Source organism: Syngnathus floridae, chromosome 5 (genome assembly GCF_059516105.1).
Source record: "Syngnathus floridae isolate MCC-2025c chromosome 5, RoL_Sflo_1.0, whole genome shotgun sequence".
NCBI classification, from domain to species: domain Eukaryota; kingdom Metazoa; phylum Chordata; class Actinopteri; order Syngnathiformes; family Syngnathidae; genus Syngnathus; species Syngnathus floridae.
This window is the reverse complement of record NC_142417.1, coordinates 13,783,711-13,806,186: the sequence shown is the minus strand read 5'-3', so window position 1 is coordinate 13,806,186 and position 22,476 is coordinate 13,783,711. Positions and strand designations below refer to the sequence as shown.

The 22,476-nt window shown below is 42.0% G+C and overlaps 1 protein-coding gene, 1 long non-coding RNA gene and 2 pseudogenes across 5 annotated transcripts; 3 read left to right on the top strand and 1 right to left on the bottom strand.

Moving 5' to 3' along the window:
• The first annotated feature begins 183 nt into the window (after positions 1–183).
• On the top strand, positions 184–7,339 carry LOC148398282 (uncharacterized; annotated as a pseudogene). Its single transcript, XR_015858773.1, has 3 exons — positions 184–384; positions 5,059–5,162; positions 5,326–7,339. The product of XR_015858773.1 is annotated as an uncharacterized LOC148398282 (transcript).
• A 2,929-nt stretch (positions 7,340–10,268) lies between these two features.
• Positions 10,269–17,022, top strand: LOC148398281 (uncharacterized; annotated as a pseudogene). The gene is made up of 3 exons (XR_015858769.1): positions 10,269–10,406; positions 14,093–14,202; positions 14,354–17,022. The product of XR_015858769.1 is annotated as an uncharacterized LOC148398281 (transcript).
• Positions 17,023–17,052: 30 nt separating this feature from the next.
• On the top strand, positions 17,053–21,743 carry LOC148398279 (uncharacterized). Of its 2 annotated transcripts, none has more exons than XR_015858775.1 (2): positions 17,053–17,255; positions 17,724–21,743. It is a non-coding gene; the product is annotated as an uncharacterized LOC148398279 (long non-coding RNA). The 2 variants fall into 2 exon arrangements; XR_015858774.1 differs by having other exon boundaries at positions 17,541–21,743.
• Positions 17,766–20,648, bottom strand: LOC148398280 (uncharacterized). Its single transcript, XM_088377232.1, has 2 exons — positions 20,355–20,648; positions 17,766–19,988 (listed from the first exon to the last, which is right to left on the bottom strand). Exons 1-2 carry the CDS (start codon positions 20,530–20,532, stop codon positions 18,871–18,873), a joined length of 1,296 nt encoding a protein of 431 aa, XP_088233358.1. The 5' UTR covers positions 20,533–20,648; the 3' UTR covers positions 17,766–18,870.
• Positions 21,744–22,476: the final 733 nt, after the last annotated feature.

Below are 22,476 nucleotides of genomic sequence, written 5' to 3'. Positions count from 1 at the left end.
ATTGTTAAATGTTGAACAGAGGCTGAGATGTGCCGAAGTCAAATTCCTTGTTTGGCATGCTCAAACATGGCCAATAAAAATTCTTGAATCTGGCACCAATGACGCATAAGCGGCTGAAAGGTTTTTTACACGCCACCTTGGTTTGTTTGCTGGGCAACAACATTAAACGTCCCACGGCACTTCGCTAGAGGGCGCCCGGGACCACACTCAAATGACATCATCGTTACGTAGCAGGAAGTAAAGCGACGACAACAAAACGGCGCTTGATATAAAATCTCAAACAGAAGCGTATCGCCTTCTTCCATTCGGCTGCCTCAGATAAACACGCAACTTATGTGGTGAATCAGTAACATTAGCTACACGGTAACTGTAGCGAAGAAAGAGGTAAGTTACGACAATGGACCTAAGTTATCATGTTTGCAACGTTATTTGTTGTACTGCTTGGTTGCAGTACAGAAGTGCGGGCCGCTTTCATTAGTAGCATGATACTTAAGAATAGTGCTAACTTTATTATATCGAACTTGATTATCCTCGACGATTGTTCGATCTCAAATGAGCCATCATCACGTGCTGGTTCTTGCCTGTACCAAGAGTAATACTGTACTGTGGAAAACCTCAAAGTCGAGGATTAGCAGTGATGTTTGCAGGCAGGCATGCTCCCGATTTGAAATCTCAATGCCACCGGATGGTAACGCGTAAACACTGTTAGGTTACGGATTTTAGTTATTGATCTGACTCCAAATTGCGATCAACACTTAACACATAAATTGCTATGTCCTAATCCACACACTGGCGCACCTAACAATTTTGCGAGTTCGTTCTGTCAAAGAGAAGACCAGTAGATCAATCAGACCAAATTTACCAATTGTTTATTCCTGACAAAGCGCACTAATACAGGCCTGGGTCCCGGGTCCCTCACACTAAAGCTCGTGCGTTTTTGTGACCACCAAAAGACGACACATTCTTCCGGGTTGCCCAGTTTTAAAGAAACACAATATGAATATTAAAGCATGCAAAATATTTTGAGATGATTGGTCGATGGCCATCTCCTCCCCGTCCAGGTGCTGCTGAGGTCAGGCGGTTGGGTTTTCCCCTCGAAGCCCGACCACATAGACGTGCTGTTGTTCTCGTTCCTCACCGACCTTGAGGTGTTCTCGCCCGGTACTCCCTATCCGGGCCTATTCCACAACACTTCGAAGAAAACAAGTTCATGCAGTTTGCCTGCACATTCTTCGGCCCCCACCAATCCACACGAGCACTCCAATACTAGATATTAATATGATTATAAGTTTAACACAACCTTAAAAAATATGTTTGCAAACTCCCGAAAGCACATTTTCCTTTAACACGTTTGCTAAAACAGGTCCAATGTGTCGTTTTGTGTATTGGGTTAGTTTAAGTTCACGTTGTAAACCAAACAAGTTGAAGTTGACATCCGTTGCGTGTTGTTTGAGATGTCCGTCATTGAACAAACAAAGGCGGAATTATAGTTGGTTCGTTATGGGCAAGCGCTTGGGTTATTTAATGGCGGTCAGTACACGCAGCACTACAGCTGATGAAACCCAATCTCCAGGTAACAAGGTTTTGTACATTCCGGAAAAGGCGGGAAAGCAAAAGGCTGTCTATAAATAGATAAATAAATAAATAAATACATACATAAATATCTTTAAGCCTTTCCATTCCTTTCGGAACATAGGCCATCGATGAAGAGCTTCCACCCTCGTCTGTCTTGTGCCATTTTCTCCAGCTGTTTCCACGACAGTCCCATCTTCTTGACACCCAGCTCTGTGCTCCTTCTCCAGTTGTTTTTGGGTCTCCCTCTGCTTCTTTTGCCTTGTGGGTTCCATGTTAACGCTTCCTTGGTTATAGCCATGTTGTTTTTTCTCAGGGTATGTCCTATCCAGCTCCACTTCCTCCTCAAAACCTGTATCTCTATTGTTTCTTGTTTGGTGCGGTTCCATAGGCTGGTGTTGCTGATGCGGTTGGGCCAGAAGATCCTGAGGATGCGTCTTAGGCAGTGGTTTGTGAAGGTTTGCAGTTTAGCGGTGATGTGTTTGGTGGTCCTCCATGTTTCTGATCCATATAGCAGCAGTGTTTTGACGTTGGAGTTGAAGATTTTGAGTTTAGTATTGAGTGAAATGGTTTTGGTTTTCCAGATCTTTTCTAATACCGTAATTGCCGGACTATAAACCGCACCGGATTATGAGCCGCACTAGCTAAAATTCAGGGATATTTCAGTTTTTCTCTTACATAAGCCGCACTGGACTATAAGACGCACGTGCACACGAGTTTTTTTACAAAGAAAGACAGTACATAGAAAGCCTTTTTAATGTTTTAATAACATACTTGAACATGTCTTTCTAAACCAGGGGTGGGCAATTAATTTTTACAAGGGGCCACATGAAAAACCTGAGTTGTGTCAGAGGGCCACACCTATGATAACTTAAACGTGCTCAATTTTCTTCCATTGTAAAATGCACTAAATTATTTATTTTAAATAGTTGGTACTGGTAATTAGAAGAACACAATTCTGTTTATATTTATATTAAGCTATGTGAAATTGTGGCGTAAAGGTCAAATAAAAAAACAATTATTAATCATTACAATTTATTCTTAACTTCTTTAACTTTTCCTCAAATGACAAAGCCGCTCCATCTCTGGGTGTGAAGTTTGATAAAAGGTCCTTGTTGGGCTTGCAGTTTTGCTAGCAATGCATCAGCCTCTGATGCGCCCTCTTTATCAGACAGATGTATTTTTTCTCGTGCTTGGTCGTGTAGTGGCGACTCAAATTCTATTCTTTAAACACAGCGACCTGTGTACCACAAATCAGGCACATGGCTTTACCTTTCATTTCTGTAAAGAAATACTTGGCAGTCCATGTCTTGTTGAAAACACGGCGCTCCTTGTCAACTTTTCTTTTCTGAGGGTCAGCACACATTTTGAGGGCAGCATTACTTCGCACTGTTCACCTTCACGCACAGCTCACATACACATACGATACATGGAAGTGCGACGCCTTTCAAAATAAAAGCGAAACAGTTGTATTGTACGCACGACACTATATATATATATATATTTTAATTAGGTAGTAATCAAATACAATTTACGATTGGCCTCATGCGGGCCGGACAGGGACGCACAAAGGGCCGGATGTGGCCCGCGGGCCGTAATTTGCCCAGGTCTGCCTTAAAATGTACTTGAGATGCATTAAAGAGTCATTTACAGTACTCATATTGAAGTCTCAACCTCATATTCTGCTTCTTGTTTATATTAATTATATTTATATTACATCGTTTTAAAATAGGATCCTAATTAAGACTGTTGAGCTTTTTTCATTTGTTGTTTTAGTTTTAGGGGACATATCCTCACGGGGCCGTTATGAGGGTTTGTTCCCCTCCTGTAATTTGGGCTAGGAATGAGTTAACCTGTTCAAATTTGCCACACTACCTGAATAGGAAGACAGAAATAAAGGCAGTCGATGTCCAGGACTCACCGTTCTTGAAATGAGAGGGGGGCACAAATTCTCACGGGTTGACATTTTTATAGAGTTCCTGTTAATTTTTTTTATCCCCCCTCCCCACCACCTGTCACTTTGCTTGGGACAAAAGGAGCCTTCAGAACTGAAATTTCTTCTCAATCATTCATTCATTCAAATCATTCTCGTTATGAAAGATTTCATCACAAAACGTGTGTGGCTTTTTCTTAAATAAAAACGTTTGACATTGCTATAGTGTCACCACTTAATTATAATGCACTCTGTCATTTTAATGCAAGTTAACAAATGTAGCAATATGAAGTTGCTTTGAAAACACGTGAATAATAAAAATGGATGAATGATGATCACAATAAAGTATAAGGATCTCCTTTGTAATATATACCCCTTGTAGCATGGAATGCTCCCCCTAAAAAGTGGAGCTCCTTTGCATCGAGGTTAATGCAAAGAGCTGACGTAATTGTGTCATTGCTTTTTGGTGAAGTGAAAGAGTGTTCTGTCAGTACAATTGGTCTTTGAGCGCACCTCGCTTCAACGGCAGAACGTGAATGAGCTTAAAAAAGTAAAAGGAAGTAAATCCTTACTAAAAATTAAAATTGACTGATGCAAACGTGTGTCCTTCGTCCAGCCATCCATCTATTTTCTGAACCGCTTAGTCCCCACGGGGGTCGCGGGCACGCTGGAGCCTATCCCAGCCGTCATCGGGCAGTAGGCGGGGGACACCCTGAACCGGTTGCCAGCCAATCGCAGGGCACACAGAGACAGACACACCTAGGGACAATTTGAAGTCTTCAATCGGCCTACCAAGCATGTTTTTTTTGCTTTCCAACAAGGCGTGCGCGTTCCCGTGGCAGGGGAAACAAATCCTCACGGGGGAACCAAATCCTGCTCAACACCGTTCGGTGGTGAACTGGACAGGCAACTGGAACGGATTGTGGTCGAAAACCGAGATTTGACTATATTTTATTTTTTATGAAAAGGTACAAGTGTACGCACTGCAATGGTGTGGCCACTCCCTGCTTTCTGCTGACGTGTGGGCAACTTTCGTGCCATAGTTACCCAAATTAGAAGTTTTATTATGATTTTTTTTAATTTAAAAATCCGCGATGTAGTGAAACCGCAATAAACGAACCGCGATGTACCGAGCAATTTTTGTATATATATATATATATATATATATATATATATATATATATATATATATGTAAAATTAAAAGCGAATTTACACATATGAACATGAGAAAGTATGTGAGTTTGTCTAACCTAACAAAATATGTACACATGGGTGTTGCTCTCTCTTCACATTCAACAATTTGACCATGATTTATGCCCCCTATTTTCATTTTGTTAGAAATTCCTAGGTACATAGGTGTTGTGGAACAATGCAACTAGACTGTCTTTTGTTTATTTTAAGTTTATTTTCTTGCCATCTAGCGCAATGCAAAATACTATTGCGTGAATAAGGAATAACATGTATTCAATTACTTAAACAAATTACTCGCTCGCCGCTGTCCAGAAGACATTTTTATTAGCCAAACATCGTTGAACAAGTCTTGTGATTGCAGTGTGAAAATGTCTGCAAGGACCACAGCAAAGTACGTGAAGGAAAAGGACTGTAGTCGTCTGGAACATCTTTGGCTGCAGCCTTATGTTCTATTGCGCAGAGTAGGTTAGTACACGTCTAGTTTTTATTATGAATCCTCTCCCAGTGTTTATTTTTAGTAGAATTCGATCAAAATCATGTGTGATGGGCAGATTGTGAAAGTCCTTGTATGGGTTTGACCAGTTTCTCTTCAACTGTAACTTTCATATGTGTTTGTCTTGTTTTGCAGACATCAGTGAGGCTATTTGTCCGAAGCAGCTAGAGCCAGAGCGCACTCGCATTAAAGAGGAAGATCTGGGCAAAGAGGTCCATCACTTGAATGAACAAATGGAGCAGAAGTTTCTTTGCACCATAAAAGAAGAGGAAGAGCTGGAGCGGCCTTTTAGTAAAGAGGAGCCTGAGGAGTCCTGCGACATTAAAGAGAAGGAGGAGGAGGATACCTGCAAGATGCCATTGACTGGTGTTCCTGTGAAGAGTTTAGATGAAGGTCAACAGGAGGTGAGCAAAGGGGCGGAGCCTCCAAGCTGCAGCTCAAGTCAAACAATGACCAGAGAAGGTGATGGAGACCCCTGTGGAGGATCACAAGCAACTCCACCATTAGATAGATTAGATGTGTTGCCACATGTTCCTGCTGCTACTGCTGGTGATGAGTCTCCCAACAAACACAGACAATGTTCTCAGTGTGGGAAATGTTGCGCTAATAACAGTGTTTTGAAACAACACGTGAAAATGCATGCAAGAGAGAAAAACTTTTCCTGCTCAGTTTGTGGCAAAAAATTCTCTTACAAGGGACACTTGAAAACTCATACAAGAATCCACAGTGGTGAGAAACCTTTTTCATGCTCAGTTTGTGGCCAAAAATTCAGTCACAAGCAAAGCTTACAAAGTCACACAAGAAACCACACTGGCGAGAAACCTTTTTCATGCTCAGTTTGTAGCCAAACATTTTCAGCGAAGGGAAATCTAACAATTCATACAAGAACCCATACTGGCGAGAAACCATTTTCATGCTCGATTTGTAACCAAAGATTCTCATCGAAGGGCGCTCTAACACTTCATGCAAGAATCCACACTGGTGAAAAAACTTTTTCATGCTCAGTTTGTGGCCAAAAATTCAGACAGAGCGGACATTTACAAATGCACTCAAGAACCCACACTGGTGACAAACCTTTTTCATGATCAGTTTGTAGCCAACATTTCAGACAGATAGGACATTTGAAAAGGCACACACGAGTCCACACTGGGGAGAAACCATTTTCATGCTCGATTTGTAACCAAAAATTCTCAGTGAAGGTAGCTCTAACACTTCATACAAGAAGCCACACTGGTGAGAAACCTTTTTCATGCTTAGTTTGTGGCCAAAAATTCTCTCAGAGGGGACATTTAAATAGGCACACAAGAACCCACACTGGTGAGAAACCTTTTTCATGCTCAGTGTGTGGCCAAAAATTCTCTCTGAAGGGAAACTTAAAAATTCACACAAGAATCCACACTGGCGAGAAACCTTTTTCCTGCTCGGTTTGTGGCAAAAAATACTCTCACAAGGTAAACTTAATCAAGCACACAGTAGCCCACACCTAACCCTGTTGCCTTCTCAGTCACTTGTCAAAGAGTCTCTATTGAAAATTTTGTGTTGGGGAGATGAGCAAAAATCTGTGAAGGTTTCACCTTCTGTTTGAGCAGACTTTGAGTTTTTGCATCGGTGATGATCTATAGTTAACTGGCCTTGGGATGGTAATAGTTTTTTAGTTTTCATTTACTTGGTGTTAATCTTGTTAACAGTTGTATTTTTTTAACAGTAAATACATTTAATTCGTATTCAGGGCAAGTAGTTTTTATCAGTGTTTAGGGTATAGTATTGTTCAGCTTTTCATGATCATGTTTAGGTTTTTGCCGCCTGATTTGTCAAGACTTGTTAAGAAAAACAATAAGAAGCAAGCAAGACACTTTTATTCTTCTTGCGCTTGTGTGGCAATTCAGCCCTTCTCTCTGCACCAGAAAAAGCTAACCAATCAAAAAGGCTTGACACACCATATCCGAAGCGAAATGAGACAACTACAGGAAGAAATAGAAAACTGAGCTGCACAATGATTTCAACTCTCCTCCAAAAGTGAGGCCAATTCTTTTCATTCTGCAGTAAAACTAGATGAAGCAATTTGTGTAGAAATGCTGAATGACACAATATTAAAGTATGGGGAATGCCTTGGAATCATGAAATAAAATGAGTAAATTATGACATTGAACAATGTGGAATCATGTTTCTACATTAATGAACGTTGGTGTACCGATGTCATGGTGTTGAAAGAGTTTTGCAGCCCTCTCCTAGAAACACTTTTCATAAACTGCCGGCCGTTCTATTCACCACGGGAGTTCTCCTCGATCGTCATGGCGGCTGTTTACATCCCACCACACGCACGTGCGAGTGAAGCCACGCAGATGCTGGCTGACCAGGTGACAGACATGGAGAAACTTCTACCAAATTCACTAATCATTGTTCTGGGTGATCTTAACAGGGCGAACCTCGCACACGAACTCCCCAGATACAGACAGCACATAACGTGTCCCACCAGAGGGGCACAGACACTGGACCACTGCTTCACCGCAATTAAGGATGCATACCACTCTGTGGCTCGTGCAGCTTTAGGACTCTCGGACCACTGTCTAGTTCATCTGATCCCTGCCTACAGACAGAAACTAAAAACTTCTAAGCCTGTGGTGAGGACTGTCAGGAAGTGGACAGTGGAGTCAAGGCAGAACCTCCAAGCCTGCTTTGACTGCACCGATTGGAGAGTTTTTGAAGCTGCAAATTCAGACTTGCATGAACTCACTGACACTGTCACATCATACATCAGTTTTTGTGAGGATCTGTGTGTGCAGACTAAGACCTTCTGCACGTACAACAACGACAAACCTTGGTTTACACCGAACCTTAGGAGGCTGCGCAAAGTCAAGGAGGAGGCCTACAGGAGCGGCGACCGGGACCTGTTCAAGCAGACCAGAAACACACTGAACCGAGAGGTCAGGAAAGCCAGGAGGTGTTACGGGGAGAGCCTGGAGAGACACCTCTCTGCCAATCCTGATCCCTCAACAGTGTGGAAAGGCCTGCAGAGCATCACGGGCTTCAAGAAACGAACCCCCGTCCTGTGGAGAGCCCAAGGCTCGCTAACCAGCTAAACAGGTTCTACTGCAGGTTTGATCGGTCCTCCCACACAACGGGACCTCCTACAGCACAATCCACATACTCACCTCCCCCCACAACTGCTCTGTCCACACCTCCATCACCGTGGTCACCGACTCTCTCTTGCAGAGGCCGCGCCCGCACTCCAGATTCGCGAGGAGGAAGTGCGCCAGATGTTCCGGAGACAAAAGATCAGGAAGGCACCGGGCCCAGACGGCGTGTCACCTTCCTGCTTGAAAGTCTGCGCTGAGCAGCTGGCGCCCACCTTTGCATGGATCTTCAATCGTTCCCTGGAGCTGTGTGAGGTGCCCGCGTGCTTCAAGAGCTCCACCATCGTTCCAGTGGCCAAGATGCCCGCCATCACAGGTCTGAATGACCTGTTGCACTGACATCTGTGGTCATGAAATCTTTCGAGAGGTTCGTGCTGAACCACCTGAAGGATGTCACGGGCCCCCTGCTGGACCCCCTCCAGTTTGCCTATCGGGCAAACAGGTCGGTGGATGATGCGGTCAACATGGGACTGCACTACATCCTGCAACACCTGGACACCCCAGGAAAGTACGCCAGGATCCTGTTTGTGGACTTCAGCTCGGCGTTCAACACCATCGCTCCTGACATCCTCCAACAGAAGCTCATACAGCTCGCGGTGCCTGCCTCCACCTGTCAGTGGATCACCAGCTTCCTGACCAACAGGAGACAGCGTGTGAGGCTGGGGAGCATCACATCTGACACCCTGACCACCAACACTGGAGCCCCTCAGGGGTGCGTCCTCTCCCCACTGCTCTTCTCCCTCTACACCAACGATTTCTCCACAAGTGACTCTTCTGTGAAGCTCCTGAAGTATGCAGACGACACCACTCTCATCGGACTGATCCAGAACGGTGATGAGACTGCGTACAGACAGGAGGTGGAGCGGCTGGTCCACTGGTGCAGCCAAAACCACCTGGACCTGAACCCGCTCAAGACCGTGGAGATGACAGTGGACTTCAGGCGAGGCCCTTCACCACTTTCACCCCTCACTATCCGCAGTAATACTATTCTCTCATCAAACACCTTCAAGTTCCTGGGAACCACAATCTCTCGGGACCTGAAATGGACCGGCCACATAGACTCTGTCCGGAAGAAGGCCCAGCAGAGGCTGTACTTCCTGAGACAGCTCAAGAAATTCAACCTGCCGCGGGAGCTGCTGAAGACCTTCTACACTGCCATCATCCAGTCTGTCCTCTGCACCTCCATCACTGTCTGGTTTGGATCGGCCTCCAAACAAGACAAGCACAGACTGCAACGGACAATAAGGACTGCAGAAAAGATAATTGGAATCAACCTCCCATCTATCCAGGACTTGTACCCGTCCAGGACCAGGAAACGTGCAAGTAACATCTCAACAGACCCTTCGCACCCAGGTTGCAGCCTGTTTGAACTACTCCCCTCCAGACGCCGTTATAGAGCTCTGTACACTAAAACCAGCAGACACAGAGACAGCTTCTTCCCCCAGGCTGTTGCTCTGATGAACTCATACCACTCTTAGAGTCTCAGAGTCATTACTGTGCAATAACATCCTGCTTTCCACACCTTTTTTGTCTACACTGTTTGTACTATGTGTCCTCTCTGCATCCATTGCAGCCTGGTCATCCTAGAAGAGGGACCCTCCCATCTGTGGTCTTTTCTCAAGGTTTCTCATTTCCCCTAGCTGGAGTTTTGAGTTTTTCCTTGCCCTCTTGGGAGTTTAAGATCAGGGGATGTTTGAGAATATCTTTCGTTCTTCACATGTCCTGAGTGTTGTTGTTAGTCACCTAAATGTTGAACAGAGGCTGTGATTTACCGAAGTCAAATTCCTTGTTTGGCACGCTCAAACATGGCGAATAAAAAACTCTTGAATCTTGAATCATGTGGAATTATATAAAATGATAAACGATGACGAATGATGACACGCGTCATGTGATGGGGGGGGGGGCAAGTGTGCCTATGAGAGTTAAAAGACAACCTCGAGAGAATAGAGGATTCATAGTTCCGAATAAAGGCGGCTAAGAAGAGCCTAAAAGAAAAGCTTATTTTGTCTCCAACACACTCTTTCTTCAAGTCCGCGATACAACGGCGCGAAGCTCAACAGATACGCCACAAGAATTAGAGATGTGAGTATTTCCCAACATTTTACGACACAAGTAAGGTAAGCATTATAAACAGCATATCATTTGTACATTTGATACCACGGCATTAACTTCAAAATAATCTAACATATCAAATACCAATGCTTGTATGCTATTAATATCTATTCGACTTGGGTTTTTTATTTTTTGGAGAACGTGGACCATTTTTTTAATTTTTTTTTTTTGCTCGCATTGTTGGTTTGTTTGCTGGGCAACAGCAACATTAAACTTGCTTGGCTTGTATATCGACGCTGTAAGTTTGATTCCCACATGTGACGGCGTGAATGTGTGAGAGTAATGGTGTGTATGTATGAGTGACAAAAAAATAAACCATTAATTGTCCCACAGTCCTTCGCTAAAGTTCTTTACTTTCTGTAATGTAATTAATAAAACAAAAATGTCATACATTCTGGGTTCATTACAAATCAACTGAAATATTGCAAGCCTTTTATTATTTTAATATTGCTGTTTGTGGCATACAGCTTAAGAAAAATCAAATATCCTATCTCAAAATACTAGAATGTCATGAAAAAGTATACTACTAGGGTATTCAGCTAATCACTTGAATGGTCTAATTAACTCAAAACACCCGCAAGGGTTTCCTGAGCCTTGAAAAACACTCAGCTTGGTTCAGTAAACTAAATCATAAGTATGGGGAAGACTGCTGATCTGACTGCTATCCAGAGGACCATCATTGACACCCTCCATCAGGAGGGTAAGGCACAAAAATAAATTTCTCAAAGAGCAAGCTGTTCACAGAGTGCAGTTTCAAAGCACATCTGCAAAAAGTCTGTTGGAAGGGGGAAATGTGGCAGGAAATGTTGCACATTCAAGTGAGATGATCACACCCTTAATAGCATTGTGAAAAAGAGTCACTTCCGGAATTTGGGTAAGCTTCAAAAACAGCAAACTGAAGCTGGTGTCCAGGTATCAAAAGCCACTGTTCACAGACGTGTCCAGAAAATGGGCTACAATAGCCGTTGTCAAGTGGCATGGTGGTACAAGATGGTGTAAAATTGGGTATTGAATTTGGCCCTGGCACATTGGCTATCCCAAAACATGTAGTAGTTCCAAAATTTCACCAGGAGATGGTGTTAAAGCTTGACATAGGGGTGACCTGATGGAAACTAACAAATCTAATAAATTAAATTGTTAGCAACTGTGAGGACACGACCTGTTCAAACACGTAGCAACGCACAATTTTGGAATATGAGTTTGCTATGCCATAATTTTAAGATGTAACAGCTTGAGCAATATCAATATATGTGTTTAAGTTGGAGGAACCCATTATTGTGTTAAGTACTATTATGTGTTGAGATTGATCTTTATTAGACAATATATATGTTTTTAATGTTGCAATGTTTTGACCAACCTGTATTTAACATTGGTGTTCCATCCATACCTGAATGTATTAAGTTGAGAGGAGACATCAAGGGCTAATAGTGAAAGAACGAGCAAAACAGGAAACAGCTGCATCCGGTGGCAGACTGCAATCATGCGCAGCTATAGGCATGGATGCCAAGACAACCAGTGGTGCAGGGATTCTGACCTTTCACCTACATATTCCGATGAAGTAATGCCAGAAGCCTATAGATATGTTGCCCGGACACAGAGCGGGCGCGCTTCTTCCTAGTCAGGGCGATAGCCGTGACGCTGCCCGGAGTAAAAGAACGAAGATGGATTTTTCATTCTTTTTGAGATTGAACCAAAATATACTAGGATGAATTTCCAGAATCTTCGAATTGGACTTTGTCAAATTTTAAGCTTCGAGGAAGGTAGAGGAGACAGCCGCGTCGGGCAGAAAGGGGAAGACGCCAATTTTACTTTTTTGGCTATGCTCCTAGCGGCCAGACCTTTCCTCTTTTTTAAACAGAATTCGGATTTTGGAACAAAGGAGAGCTGATCACTCGACTTGTTCAACCAAATAGGATTTTAGACCTTTAGTCTCCTCTTTTGTTCTGAGTGGATAAGTGTTGTTGTTTTTTCGACTTGTAATTCTTTTTCTTGCTCATTCATCAAATCCCTTCTTCATCCTTAATTTGGTTATCGATTATTTTGTATTAACTATGTTGAGCATGGTTTTATATGCAGTAATTGAAACTTTAAAATGTCTTTATTTCCCTATCATCGTCATTCTTTAAATCCGTTCAATTATTTTTAAAGTGAAGACAGCTTTAATCCTTAACATCAGGAATTGTTAGATTTGGTTCGAAGTAGTTATCTTGAGCAAATCTAGGGCGAGTGCGCTCTAGTAAATTAACGAATCCTTGAGGTCTTAACAAAGACATCTAAAAATATCCGCAACATAACAAAAGCATCAAACAAACGAAGGGAGCCATCATTCTAGCACGGTTATTCTGACGACTTGGCGTCATAAAGAGATTATGTCAATTATTTTAGAATTAATTTAACTCGGGTGGTCAGAGACGGACGAGTCCCTTCACCCCGGCTTGTCGAACCCTTTAATGGGAAGCCGGTCACTTTGATAAAAAGTGCACATTTGACACCGTATTGCCATGGCCAAGCCACTTCTGAAACGTCTGAGATGGGCTATAAAAAAGAAGCAGTAGACAGTTGCAGAGTGGTCCAAAGTCCTCTTTTCGGACGAAAGCAAGTTTTGTATTTTATTTCGAAGTCAAGGCGCCAGAGTCTGGAGAAAGGCTGGAGAGGAGCAAAATCCAAGTTGCTTGAAATCCAGTGCAAAGTTCCTACAGTCGGCGATGGTTTGGGGAGCCATGTCAGCTGCTGGTGGTGGTCCACTGTGTTTCATCAAGTCCAGAGTAAATGCAGAGATTTTAGAGTACTACATGTTTCCGTCGGCTGAAAAGCTCTGTGGAGATGATGATTTCATTTTCCAACATGATCTGGCACCTGCCTACAGTGCCAAAACCACCAGCAAATGGTGTACTGACAATAGAATTACTGTCCTCGATTGGCCTGCCAATTCCCCTGACCTTAACCCCATAGAAAACTTGTGAGGTATTGTGAAGAAGAAGCTCAAAGACACCAGACCCAACAATGCAAATGAGCAAAAGGCTGCTATTGAAGCATCCTGGGCATCCATAACAGCTCAGCAATGCCAAAGGCTGATTGCCTCCTTGCCACGCCGCATTGATGCAGTAATCCGTGCAAAAGGATTGCCGACCAAGTACTGAGTGCATTAATGGACATTTTTAAATGTTTGATTTTGTTTAGCGGTTATAAATGTTCTTTTTTTACTTGGTCTGAGGAAATATTCTAATATTTTGAGATGGGATATTTGAGTTTTCTTAAGCTGTATGCCATAATCAGCTATATTAAAATAATAAAATGCTTGCAATATTTCAGTTGATTTGTAATGAATCCAGAATATATGACATTTTTGTTTTTTTAATTGCATGACAGACAATAAAGAACTTTATCACAATATTCTAATTTTCTGAGACAGTCCTGTATGCCTCCGATTATCATTTTATTAGAAATTCCTTGGTACATGGGTGTTTTGGAACGATGCAACTAGACTGTCTTTTGCTGAGTTTATTTTCTTGCCAAACCATCTAGCACAACACGAAATACTATTGCGTGAATAAGGGATAACCTATATTCAATTACTTCACCCAATAGTTCGCTCACCGCTGCCCAAAAGACACTTTTATTAGCCAACCATCGTTGAACAAGTGTTGTGATTGCAGTGTGAAAATGTCTGCAAGGACCACAGCAAAGTACGTGAAGGAAAAGGACTGTAGTCGTCCACAACAAGAACATCTTTGGCTGCAGCCTCATGTTGTGTTGTGCAGAGCAGGTTAGTACACGTCTAGTTTTTATTATGAATCCTCTTCCAGTGTTTATTTTTAGTAGACTTCGATCAAAATCATGATTGTGAAAGTTCTTGTATTGGTTTGACCAATTTCTCTTCAACTGTAACTTTCATATGTGTTTGTCTTGTTTTGCAGACATCAGTGAAGCTATTCGTCCGAAGCAGCTAGAGCCAGAGCGCACTCGCATTAAAGAGGAAGATGTGGGCAAACAGGTCCATCACTTCAATGAACAAATGGAGCAGAAGTTTCTTTGCACCTTAAAAGAGGAGGAAGAGCTGGAGCGGCCTTGTAGTAAAGAGGAGGCCGAGGAGTCCTGCGACATTAAAGAGGAGGAGGAGGAGGATACCTGCAAGATAGCATTGACTGGTGTTCCTGTGAAGAGTTTAGATGAGGGTCAACAGGAGGTGAGCAAAGGGGTGGAGCCTCCAAGCTGCAGCTCAAGTCAAACAACGACCAGAAAAGGTGATGGAGACCACTGTGGAGGATCACAAGCAGCTCCACCATTACATAGTGATGATGTGTCATCACATGTTACTGCTGCTGCCGATGAGACTCAAAACAAGCACAGGCTATGTTCTCAGTCTGGGAAGTGTTTTGCTAATAACCGTGTTTTGAAACAACACATGAAAATGCACACAAGAAAGAAAAACCTTTCCTGCTCAGTTTGTGGCCAAAAATTCGGTCAGAGGGGACATTTAAATGAGCACACAAGAATCCACACTGGTGAGAAAACTTTTTCATGCTCAGTTTGTGGCCAAAGATTTTCAGCGAAGAAAAGTCTAACACTTCACACAAGAATCCACACTGGTGAGAAACCTTTTTCATGCTCAGTTTGTGGCCAAAACTTTTCAGTGAAGGTAGCTCTAACACGTCATACAAGAATCCACACTGGTGAGAAACCTTTTTCATGCTTAGTTTGTGGCCAAATGTTCTCTCAGAGGGGACATTTAAATAGGCACACAAGAACCCACACTGGTGAGAAACCATTTTCATGCTCAGTTTGTGGCCAAAAATTCTCTCGAAAGGGAAACTTAAAACGTCACTCAATAATCCACACTGGCGAGAAACCTTTTTCATGCTCGGTTTGTGGCCAAAAATTCTCTCACAAGATAAGCTTAATCAAGCACACAAGAACCCACACTGGTGAAAACCCTTTTTCATGCTCAGTTTGTGGCCAAAAATTTTCAGCAAAGAAAAGTCTAACACTTCATACAAGAATCCACACTGGTGAGAAACCTTTTTCATGCTCAGTTTGTGGCCAAAGATTTTCAGCAAAGAAAAGTCTAACACTTCATACAAGAATCCACACTGACGAGAAACCTTTTTCATGCTCAGTTTGTGGCCAAAAATTCTCTCAGAGGGGACATTTAAATAGGCACACAAGAACCCACACTGGCGAGAAACCTTTTTCATGCTCAGTTTGTGGCCAAAAATTCTCAGTGAAGACAAGTGTAACAATTCATACAAGAACCCATACTGGCGAAAAACCTTTTTCATGCTCAGTTTGTGGCCAAAAATTCTCTCAGAGGGGAAATTTAAATAAGCACACAAGAACCCACACTGGCGAGAAACCTTTTTCATGCTCAGTTTGTGGCCAAAAATTCAGACAGAGGCCACATTTACAAAGTCACACAAAAAAACACACTGGCGAGAAACATTTTTCATGATCAGTTTGTGGCCAAAAATTCTCTCAGAGGGGACATTTAAATAGGCACACAAGAACCCACACTGGCGAAAAACCTTTTTCATGCTCAGTTTGTGGCCAAAAATTCAATCACAAGCAAAACATAAAAAGTCACTCAAGAGTCCACACTGGCGAGAAACCTTTTTCATGTTCAGTTTGTGGGCAAAAATTCAGACGGAGGGCACATTTAAAAAGTTACACAAGAATCCACACTAACGAGAAACCTTTTTCATGCTCAGTTTGTGGCCAAAGATTTTCAGCGAAGAAAAGTCTAACACTTCATACAAGAATCCACACTGATGAGAAACCTTATTCATGCTCAGTTTGTGGCCAAAAATTCTCTCAGAAGGGAAACTTAAAAAGTCACACAAGAATCCACACTGGCGAGAAACCTTTTTCCTGCTCAGTTTGTGGCCAAAAATTCTCTCACAAGGTAAGCTTAATCAAGCACACAGGAGCCCACACCTAACCCTGTTGCCTGCTCAGTCACTTGTCAAAGAGTCTCTATTGCGAATTCTGAGTGTGCTGGGGAGATGAGCAATGATCTGTGAAGGTTTCACTTTGTATTTGAGCAGACTTTATGAGTTTTTGCATCTATGATAATATATAGTTAACTGGCCTCGGGATGATTATTATCATCACATTATTATCATCCCGAGTTTAGTTTTGTTCTGCTTTTCATGATCATGTTTAGGATTTTGCCCCAATATTTGTCAAGACTTGTTAAGAAAAACAATAAGAAACAAGCAAGACACTTTTTTTTTTCTTCTTGCGCTTGTGTGGCGATTCAGCCCTGCTCTCTGCACCAGAAAAAGCTAACCAATCAAAAAGGCTTGACACACCATATCCGAAGCGAAATGAGACAACTACAGGGAGAAATAGAAAACTGAGCTGCACGATGATTTCAACTCTCCTCCAAAAGTGAGGGGCCAATTATTTTCATTTTGCAGTAAAACTAGATGAAGCAATTTGTGTAGAATGCTGAATGACACAATATGAAAGTATGGGGAATGCCTTGGAATCATGAAATAAAATGAGTAAATTATGACACTGAACAATGTGGAATCATGTGGAATTATATAAAATGATAAACGATGACGAATGATGACACGCGTCATGTGATGGGGGGGGGGGGGGGGGCAAGTTTGCCTATGAGAGTTCAAAGACAACCTCGAGAGAGAGCTGAGGATTCATAGTTCCGAATAAAAGCGGCTAAGAAGAGCCTAAAACAAAAGCTTCTTTTGTCTCCAACACACTCTTTCTTCGAGTCCGCTATACAACGGCGCGAAGCTCAACAGATACACCTCAAGAAATAGAGATGAGTAATTCCCAACATTTTACGACACAAGTAAGGTAAGTATTATAAACAGCATATCAGTAGTACATTTGAGACCACGGCATTAACTTCAAAATAATCAAACCGATCAAATACCAGACGTAATTCTGACAATGAAGGCTTTGGCTGCCAGTGTGCGTATGAAACTTCACAAGCTTAACTTTTTTTGTGAACCTTGGCTTGTGTGTCAACGCTGTAAGTTCGATTCCCACAGGTGACGGCGTGAATGTGTGTGAGTGACGGTGTGAATGTATGTATGAGTGACAAAAAGTAAACCATTAAATCCCACGGTCCTTCGCTAGAGGGCGTCCGGGACTTCTCTCAAATGACATCATCAAAACGTAGCAGGAAGTAAAGCGACGACGACAAAACCGCGCCGGGTTTAAGATAAGCACGCATCGTCCTGGTTTCACAATACCCCTAGAAACGGCGCACTCCCTCCTTTGGTGAAAATAATAGTACTTTTTATTTTTTTTTTCTTGAAGATGCAGGTTGAAGCTGCCCAAAAAGAACAACAAAGCAAATCCTTCCGGCCAACCGTACCCACTTTAATTGAACATCAGAGAAAACATGTCAAAGTCAGTAGAGGCAAAAAAGTTGAACAGATTGCAAGTTGCAGAATAACCAACTAACTCACCACGGGATAGATGGGAACCTGGTCCATGCATACCGTGGAGAAACCTGGCTCTCAACAATTAAGGTATGATATACTGTCACAATTTTTTTCAGGTACTCTGAAATATCAGATTTTTTTTATGCTGCCACAAAGCAAATAATCATTGAAGATTTGGAAATTAAACCACACTATTTATGCACAAGTAGGGCATCAGAGTCATACATGGCAGTAACCGTGAAATTAACAAGCCAGTGCTGGGAAATGAAGAGCTTGTGTCTTGGGTGCGCTGGATTCCACTCAGACCACACAGGAGAAAACATGACAGGTGCTTTGGAGGAAATAATTCAGAATTCTACTCAAAATATTTCCGTTTTTTTCTTTTAATAATGCCGTGTTCAAAACATGTTCTTAAAATGTGTGGCTGAGGATGTATTTTTATTTAATTTTGCAGTTTGCACTTAAATATTGTGCTTGAAATAGTTGAATGTTTACAATTCCCAGGTGGCATTTTAAAATTGTGTTAAACATTTGAATGTTTACAATTCTCAGTTTGCATAAGGTACAGTTTGATGTATTTTGTATGTATTTTATTAGTATGTATTATTTTGCACTCAAGTGTATTGCAGTAGTTGATTTTTGAACATTTAAATAAAAGAAGTGAATTGGTGGATTTTTTTTCACCATGGTATCAAAAAAAGGTTTTCTTTAGAATCGAAATGGCGTTCGGCCAAAATCAAATGCTGTGTTCCAACAGCTAAACTGTTGCCGTTAATTTACAGTCAACAAGGATATGTTGCAATCACCGGAGGCTTTAAGTGAATATTTGCGCAGCTCAAGCACGTAGTGTTTTGCTGGCTTAGGAAAGAAGTTGTATTTGATCGACTGTTAAGCGGGCTGAAATCTGCCAGGCTTGTTAACTACTCTTTGCATTTTTAAATTTACAAGACATCTATTTTCACATTTTCCGTGACCATCATATTGCAGACATTTTTTTTACTTCACAACAAAATGAACAACTACAATTTCATTTCTCCGGTGTGTTTCCGCATGTGTGCAGTCAAACCGTGCTTATACGAAAAGCTTCTTGCACAAACTGAGCACGTGAAAGGTTTTTTTCCCGTGTGCGTTGCTGAGTGCGCAATCAACGTGATCTTCTGAGCAAATTTCTCACCGCAAATTGTACAAGTGAAAGGTTTTTCTCCCGTGTGTTTCCACATGTGTACGTTCAAATTTGGCCGCGTTATAAAACCTTTGCCACAAACTGAGCAGCTAAAGGGTTTTTCTCCTGTGTGTGTCCTTGTGTGCCTTTTCAAATCGCCCTTGTAAGAAAAACCTTTATCACAAATGGAGCATGTGAAAGGTTTTTCTCTCGTGTGCATTCTCATGTGTGTTTCCAACATGGCCTCATCGGGAAATATTTGGTCACAAACAGAGCATTTCAAATTATTTTCTTCCCTGTGTGTTTGCATGTGTGTAGTCCAATTTTCCTTTTGGTTAAAAAACCTACCGCAGACTGGACAACTAAACGCTTTTTCTCCCCTGTGCTTCTTCATGTGTACGTTCAAATTGTACCGGTAAGAGTAGCTTTCGCCACACAGGGAACACGAAAAGGATTTTTCTCCCGTGTGTTTCAGCTTGTGTATTTTCAAAGTGCTCTCATAAAGAAATCCTTGACCACAAACGGAGCAGCGGAAACGTTCGTTGTGAGCACGAGATCTCTCGCCTGTTTGAGCATTTTTCTCGTCAGGAGTCGTCTCTTTTTCACCCTCGCTGTCTGTGTCAATTGTAGCTTGCATGTCGTCACAGTGTGACAGTGATGCCACGAGCTGCTCTGCCGGCGCTCCTCCACGGTGCTCTCTACTTGGACCATGACGAGGAAGCCATGAGCCTTCGGCCACGTCGTCATCATTGCTGTCGCCCTCCACAGCTGGAACAGTGAGAGAAACGTCAGCCTCTTCCTTTTCTCCTTTCAAACGTCGAGGCTGTGCATTGTCCTCTTCCTCCTTGAAGGCGGGAGGCTCTGGATCTGCCTTTTCCTCCTTGACATGATGGGGCTGAGGATGCTCCAGAGAAGAGCTTCCCCACCAAGGTTGTGGGGCAAAGTCTTCTCCGTGACCAATCAGCTGCCAAACATCTGTAAGACACAAGCAAAAAAAAAAAAAAAAAGGGGGTTCAGAAAACATTTTTCAAAAACGCTTTGGAAAATTGGTTTGGAGGATTATTATGAAGAAAGTGGAATGAAAATAATACTTGGATCTTGATTTGAAACAAATAAATTAATTCATATATGCACTTCATTTAGATTTTTTTTTTAAGAGCAGTTTCACATAGCATGCGCCTTTACTCCATTACATATAAATACATTTCTAGTGCATTTGCAATGCATTGCATATAAACAAAGAAGAAATAAGCTTCCATTTGGCGTCGATGAGGCTATTTGCTTGACCAGAACTAAATGGAGTTTGTTTAAAGCGGTGAACTCGACGTTTAGCGAGCAAACCTTGGTTGTGCAGTGTCGTTTGAGACTTGCATATATCTTCCATTTGTCGTCGTTGCTGCTCGTTCTCCTCTCTCGCACGAGCGAGTTGCTCTTCGTACGACACGATAGTTTTTTCAAACAGGCTATAGATTTCATCAGCAGCCGCAATGAGCCGCTCCCTCAACAACTCCTGTAACATTTTTGAAGAGATTTCTTGCTATTTTAGCACGTCACCTTCAAGCTTTTCTGCTGTGTGTTTGCTTGTCTTGCCACTTTCGCGTTTTTCTTCTTCGATGGTGTTTATAGGGTATCCTATGGTCGATAGGATTCTGCTGCTGCCACCCTGTGGCGGTATTCAAGACTGCTGAGCGCAATCCGCAATGGTCGAGTAATCTTAGTTTATCGTCCTCATTGCAAATCATGAGAGCAACAAAAATAGGGAAGAGCTGCAAAAACATGAATCAAAGATGCATGAATTATTTTTTATAAATAATTAATTCAACAATATTTTTTTTGTAAATTATTTTTGTGATTATTCATTGTTTCATTTCTTCTTATAATATTCAGACAACCGTTGTGATGATCAGATTTCCAAAACCACACGGTGTCATGTTGAAAACTGTGCGCAACTATCTTGATACTGCACACTGTCCAACGACTAATTGTGTCAGCCATCATGACCCTCGAGTTTATGGGAATGACAATCTCAGCGCAAGAGGTTTTAGTCTGGATAATCAAGTGAGGAAATGCCAGAAAGCAGCCCCAGAACATAACAGAACGCCCTATAGGTTTTACAGTAGGGACAATATTTGTTTCCTTGGTAAGCTTATTTTTTGCATCTGCATTTGCACCTTGGTTGACCAATCTCATATGTTAAATGATGAGGATTATTATTATGATTATTTCATGAAATCGGAAGTCAAGTTAAAAAATACATGTTCTATGGGACATATTGATATTGTAAATGTCACAGCTCACCTCCTTTCTAGAATTGGCCATTGTATGTCCTCTGGTTTGTTTTCATATGCTTTGCTAGAGTTGAGTGAATGTAATCCAATAAGTGTCGTGTCTCTTGACCATGTTCATGAGAAACTATATAAGAAGCATGGAGGATGTGCTTGTAAGAGGATGATAGTGGCAGCCAACAGTTACTTTTTACATCCTGCTGAGTCACTGTCAACCCATTCACCACCCCACCTCTTCAGCTGGCGTTTGTGTCACCAGCACACACTGCAAAGAGCCGAGGAACAACCCTGCATACTGTCTGGTTGTTATAACCTTTGCTGTATCTTACAATTCTTCTTTTATAAATATTAACTTAAATGTCTGTTCATATTATGGCCACATTATATCAACAGCCTCTCAAATGCATGTATCCAACATCGAAGTAAAAATACTCCAACATGTTGACTGTACGAGTGTGAAGATTATTTAGGGGATATGGAGCAACAATAATTAGATACCTTCCAGTGGATAACATTTGTATAGGATAAAATATACAAATGTTAAAAAGTTGGATGGTGGCAGAATTCAGAATCCAAGTATGGTATTTTGGAAATGTTTCCCAAAAGTTATATACAGTGAATTTATGTCAGAAAACCTTCTTTGTATTGCAAATAAGTGGCTAGGCTGCAGGCAGTGAGTGAGTGCCAATGTGTGTATGTGTGCGTGCGTGCGTGCGTGTGTGTGTGTGTGTGTGTGTGCAGGGGTGCGGTCTAACCTCCAGATCAGCTTGGATCAGGACCAAGGCCAGAGACACATCTAGACATCACTTCAATGTCGCATGATGACTGAATATTATTGGCACTGTGACCTTGGGACTACAGGAAAGAATAAAGAATGCATTTGTAAAGCGTCATGTTGTAGGCATTTGTTGCACTTATAATACTGCGAGAAACGTTTGTTGACTTTAATTAGTAATCAAGTAAGAATCAAGTGCTTGTCCGTACACTACATTTCACCTTAAATAGAAAGACATGTGTGTTTCCATATTCCAGGGGAGTGTGAGAGCATATCATAAAAGTGTTAGTCTCAATGCAGAGGTGGGCATAGGAAGGGGTGGGGTAAGACTGCGGTACCAAAACGCACCTCCGTGTACAACTGTGATCCCATTCCTGCAAGGACAGCAGAAAAAAAGTCCACT